Source organism: Pavona decussata, unplaced genomic scaffold (genome assembly GCF_977016875.1).
Source record: "Pavona decussata unplaced genomic scaffold, jaPavDecu1.1 SCAFFOLD_2988, whole genome shotgun sequence".
Classification (NCBI taxonomy): domain Eukaryota; kingdom Metazoa; phylum Cnidaria; class Anthozoa; order Scleractinia; family Agariciidae; genus Pavona; species Pavona decussata.
Genome location: NW_028146316.1, coordinates 8,977 through 15,009, shown reverse-complemented (window position 1 = coordinate 15,009; position 6,033 = coordinate 8,977). Strand labels below are relative to the sequence as shown.

The 6,033-nt window shown below is 39.3% G+C and overlaps 1 protein-coding gene across 1 annotated transcript; it reads left to right on the top strand.

The window, feature by feature from the left end:
* Window positions 1-160: 160 nt before the first annotated feature.
* Window positions 161-5,697, top strand: LOC146446903 (scavenger receptor cysteine-rich domain-containing protein DMBT1-like; the record flags this gene model as incomplete). The annotated part of the gene is made up of 16 exons (XM_085102841.1): window positions 161-331; window positions 400-633; window positions 715-873; window positions 1,005-1,202; window positions 1,260-1,442; window positions 1,505-1,630; window positions 1,711-1,839; window positions 1,904-2,032; window positions 2,096-2,215; window positions 2,510-2,692; window positions 2,858-3,082; window positions 3,138-3,296; window positions 3,356-3,544; window positions 3,848-4,071; window positions 4,660-4,723; window positions 5,522-5,697. Coding segments are annotated over 16 exons (2,669 nt in total), but the record flags the coding sequence as incomplete, so codon positions are not given.
* Between the last annotated feature and the right edge of the window lie 336 nt (window positions 5,698-6,033).

Below are 6,033 nucleotides of genomic sequence, written 5' to 3'. Positions count from 1 at the left end.
CTGTAGTGGTAATGCATACTTCACAGTGTGCCATGACTTCTGGGACACTCTTGAGGCTAACGTTGTCTGTCGTGATCTTGGACACAACACTTCAAGTACGCTCAGTAGAGCAAGTTGATCTTCGAACCTGACTTGTACTAGAGTCTATTGTATTTCATAGGCAACATTGCAATAAGAAACGCTTCTCTACTTTATGGCCCGGGAGATTTAATGATTCAATTAGACAACTTGGCTTGCAGAGGTGATGAGACATCTCTACTTACCTGCTCCAGGCGAAGTGTCAATCAACACACTTGTACTAGCTCTGATGTGGCGGGAGTCAAGTGTGGAGGTATGAAGATGTAACAGTTTCCGGATCCGTTCATTCGAAGTAAACTTTATGTGCAACTTTACTTTCAGCAAACTGTATAGACGGCAGTATCAGACTAGTTGTGGGAGACTCAGCAGATGACTTTTATCGAGGAGATGAGATGGACAATGACGATGTTAACTACATCAATGATGCTTTAAGTCAGGGTAGAGTTGAGATATGCCTCCAAGGCTCTTATGGCACTATATGCGCCAATGGTGGCCAAGGTTGGACAAATGAAGATGCTGCAGTGGTGTGCAGTGAGTTAGGATTCACAAGATTAGGTATAACATAATATATAGACAAAAATCAAAGCTAAATATACTACCATAATTTTCTCTCTGTGTACATGTGTGTGTGTGTAGGTGCTACAGCAGTAGGTGGAGGATTCTTTACAGAATTCAGCCTACGTGTTGTTGCGACAAATTTTCAGTGCCGTGGTGATGAAACTCATCTCTATGACTGTCCACATGCTCTCATGCCCACTAGTGACTGCATCCATGATGCGGCTGTTATATGTCAAGGTAGAGTATTGATGGCCTAATACTATTGCCTTGCTATCACAGCAACTAAGCCTGAATCACTTTTATCACTACTTGCCCAAGTATCCCCAGTAGGTGTACTGATCTTGTTGTCTATTATGTACTTCTCACAGATCCTAGCATAGTAAACTCGCTGGGAAGTTTGTGTAATGATGGAGATCTGAGATTGGTCAAGGATGGGGTGGTTGATCCTACTGAAGGACGAGTAGAGGTCTGTATCAATAATCTTTGGGGCTCTGTGTGCAATAAAGGATTCAATTCGAGAGAGGCTACAGTCATCTGTAGACAATTACTCGGTGACAATTCTGCAGGTATTTATTATAAATTTTTTAGAATAGTGCTCTAATCTTTCACATTGTCATTAATAGATGGCACTGCTATCAGGGAAGGTACTAACAAATATGGGCAAGGAAATGGGCCTATCTTCATTGAGTTCACTGGCAGCGAATGCATCGGCGCAGAGACACGACTGTTAGACTGTCGTACACGTCCTCTAGGCTTCCCAACAAACTTGTGCAATAGTCACACTACTGATGCAGCAGTCATCTGTGGCAAGTTTTCATCATGCAGCTTGAAACTAATCGATAATCATAATACTACCTGTCTCCTCCAGATATTAATGAATGTGCTCAAGGAATGTCTAACTGTGGAACTAATGCTATGTGTGTTGACCAAATCAAAAACTTCACTTGTATTTGCAAGAGTGGGTACACTGGAGATCCTTATAAAGAATGCATTGGTATTAAGAATTTAAACCTGTGACTTATGTTATTAATTGAGCATACTACACATCAATCTTTGATTTCCAATGTTATACAGATATTGATGAATGTTTGGAACCTCCCCGTCTGTGCCATGATTGTCAAAATACAGTAGGCTCCTATAAGTGTCTGTGCAATGAAGGATACAGAAACGTATCTGTCAATGAAACATTCATCTTTTGTGAAGGTGCATGGATCTGATTATCGATTTCCATCCATGAACACTTCCTTTTTTAATTTTATCTCTACAGATATTGATGAATGTGCTGATCTTCAGTTCAACATTACTTGTCCAGATAATGCTCACTGTAACAACGTCCCTGGCACCTACAACTGTGTTTGCAATGAGGGATACAAAAATGACAGTAACATATGTCAAGGTACATGACTGATGGATTGTAGTATGGACATGAACTCGATTATTTATAACTGTATATACACAGATGTCAATGAGTGCACTACTGGAGAGCATAACTGTAATCTCAATGCTGACTGCATTAATGGCATTGGTAACTTTTCATGTCAGTGCAGAGTTGGCTATAATGGAGATGGAATGAACTGCTGTAAGTGAACCATTAATACATGCCGAAATGATTACATGCTCCTACTTTGCTATGTATAGCATGTCCATCTATGGCACTCCGATTGATGAGTGAGAATGAAGACAGTACAACATTGGGAAGAGGAAGAGTGGAGATTTGCTACAACCATACCTTCAACACCATATGTGATGACTTTTGGGATGACCTAGATGCTCGTGTTGTTTGCAACCAGTTAGGCTTCGATGGAAATAGTAAGATTACTGATATTATCTTATTTTATTAATTTTATTCACATTTTCAATACCATAATATTAGATCATGTGGGTCTCCATGGAAATGTCCAAACCTTTGGGTATTCGTTTGGAAGTGGGAACAATTCAATACTATTGGATGATGTGAATTGCAGCGGTGATGAGGCCACAGTTTTGAACTGCACTCTCTGCAGTTTATTCGATCACAATTGTGATCATTCCGAAGATGCAGCTGTCATTTGCCATGGTCAGTATAAATAACCGTAACTAATCTTTCATGATATACTCCGTTGCATGGCATGCATGCATATACCTTTCAAGGTTACAGTATCATACAAACACTAGTTGGGCAATCCCTCAAATATTTTGAGTCCGAGTGTGAATAGGTTGTATTGCTATGTATTCACTGCAGCACAGTGCCTTCAAGGGAGCATACGCTTGGTACCAACCACTACAAGTGAAATGTTTTACACGAGCCCAGTGAACAGTTTGCCAAAGCAATACTTTCTAAAAGACGAGCTAAGAGTTGGTCGAGTTGAAGTGTGTGTCGATGGTGCCTACGGAACAGTGTGTGACATAGAGTGGGACAAAAGAGATGCAGCTGTGGTGTGCCACCAGCTGGGATTCTCTCCATATGGTACCCCACATTTAACTAGCCTATTAGGCTTTGTTACACCTTACAAATTATCCAGGAGCCATCAGTGGTAGCTCTGATTTTAGTGATGAAAGGTTCAATACTCATCTCTTTCGGGTCGGCTGCAATGGAATGGAAAATTATATCACAGAGTGCCGAAACAGTACTAGTGACAGAGTGTGTGGTCAACACAGTGATGCTCAGGTTATCTGTCAAGGTATGTGCTTTAGAAATTTATTACTGAAGTGGTAGCTACAAGTGCATCATACCTTGTAGACGTGAATACTGTGAATGGTAACTGCACGGATGGTGATATAAGGCTAGTCAGAGATGGTGATGTAACGGAGTTTGAAGGCAGGGTAGAAGTGTGTGTAAACAATGCTTGGGGAACAGTGTCATCTAGGAATTTTGATGCTTTGGAGGTTCAAGTAATCTGTCGTCAAAAAGGATTTGGTGGTCAAGCAGGTAAAAAACTTGAGAGAGTTCATGTGAACTTTTCTACATGTAGCACTTTTTCTCATCTGTATACAGATCATAGAATAGAAACAAAGTTTGGCGAAGGCAATGGCCCCATATTCTTATCAGGGCTTGATTGTAAAGGAAATGAAAATTCACTGCTGGAGTGTCCACTGTTTGGAAACCAAGTTGAATTTCTTAGCCTTAGTCATTCCACAGATATTGGTGTACATTGTGCAGGTATAATTCATTCATCCAACATCTAAACTAAACTATTACTCTGTATTACCTCCACCATTACTGTCTCTTCAGCAAGATGTTCAGAGTTTCAAGAAGACAATGAATTTTATGGCAGTTATGTGTGGCCAGCTGACACTAATGCTGAGAGAATAGTAACACATCCTTGCGTTTATCAATGTGGTAACATATTTGGAACAAACGCCACCAGGACATGCCTTGGTAATGGTTCATGGACCCCAACAAATTTTACTAGCTGTCCGACAGAAAGAACATGCCAGTTGGTTAACTTGACTGAGGTACAAATTGATGCTTATGTTGAAGTTAAATACAAAGAAAATGTAATCGTGTGTATGCCATACATAGAACACATTGCCGGTGGTTACTTCTGTTGGCACTATAGTGAATATTGTCAATCAGAGTGGAATTGAAGATCAAAATGACATCAGCTTTGGAGTAATATCTCAGCAGCTAAATAGAATTGCTAATCAGAATTTAAGTCTTGATGGACAAGTATGGGAATAAACGTTATCATTGAGTGATATTAAGTGCCTGCTATTATTGGTATATTATAGACCACAAGAAGTATTGTTTTAATTGTGGAGCGTGTTCAAGGATGGAGTCAAATTGCTACAAAAGAACAGTCTCCCGAGTAGGTTTTGTGACTGTTATATTATCTTGCTGTTTTTATGTATTTTCTCTCTGCTTGCAATGCAAGGCTCATACAGAACTTTGAAACTGTCATCAGTAATGTGATACAACAGCCAAACTTCACTAATCTATCAATCAGCACCCCAGGGTTAATACTGTTAGGAGAAAAGGTTCGATAAAGCATAATTATGATTGGTGCATGGAGCACTTTTATGTTCTATTGTATTCACATATAGAAAGCCTTGAATGAACTTGCAAGGGATGGAAGAAGTTTCTCGCTATCATCAGATGATAGGAGTGGTAAGGTCTTGAAATCACATCTTGCATGCGCAGATGAATTTTGCTAAGAGTTAAAGAAGTATCATGAAAAATCATTGCATGTAGGAATTGTCGGAACTGTAAGTGAGAGTGCCGCTACAGAGGGAATCATCCTCCCAGGTGGCATCTTTTATGATCTGATAGACAGGGGGCAGTCTACAGCTAGCCTTGCTTTCACATCATACCAGAATTCTAACCTCTTTCCCCTGTCCCCAAGTGAGACTCGTCACCCAAAATTTCAGATAGCCTCAAGAGTCATTGGTGCATCAATTATCGGACAAAACATCTCACAAAATGTGTCGATTTTTGTGACAATTCATGAAGTGAGCTAATCATAGACTGATAAGTGAGAGTTACTTATTATTTTCCTTATTCTAGGATTATAAATCTCCTCTTTGCGTATTTTGGAGCACTAGTGAAAGTATGGTGTATACTTGCTACTGTTTAGATAGCTAGCTATAGCTACTACCACTAATATTGCAGCTGACTGGAAAAGTGATGGCTGCACTACAGTTACAGGGTCTAATACTTCAATGCCAATACGTTGCAATTGCAACCACTTGACCAACTTCGCTATTTTAGCGGTGAGCATATATACTTTATATTATTATGCTCTTTTGACATAGATTTATTAATACTTCAGAATACTGATCCAGTTTTGTGTGATATTAATAGACAAGAACCAAACATTGACTTCACAGAGTGCATTGGTGAGATGTTTGTATATAATAGAAATAGCACAGAACTACAATAATTAATCTTGTGACTGTTATTACTTAGACCGTACACCTGATGTCAGTGTAAAAGTTGTTGCAGCTTTTAATCAGGGTGGAGTGTACATAAAAGATGGAAGCACATATCAAGTTGGCTATGGTCATGAATTTGGTTTAGAGTGCATAACTTCACCATCTTTCACATCCGAATGGCGAGTGAACGATGAGCCTTGTAAGTCATAAGATAAAGGATAATAATTAGTGGAAATGGATGAGTGCAAGCTCCAAATGTATTACAGATCTAGTTGAGAGTCTATGTAACACATGACGCATTGATATAACTATAACTTGGCACATAATGTGGCAATTGTGAACCTGTGTGCATAGTATTGATTGTATTCCTGCGTGTGTAATGTATGGGGTCTTCGCACATGAATCATTTTCAGCGTATTGCTTAGAAGATTAATATTATACTGAGAATATGAGTTAACAAGTGAGCGTACAAGTGAGCATACTGACTAACAGACTCTGCTCTTATATACATGTAGTGATAGAAATCAGAAGCAGGAAATCATATTA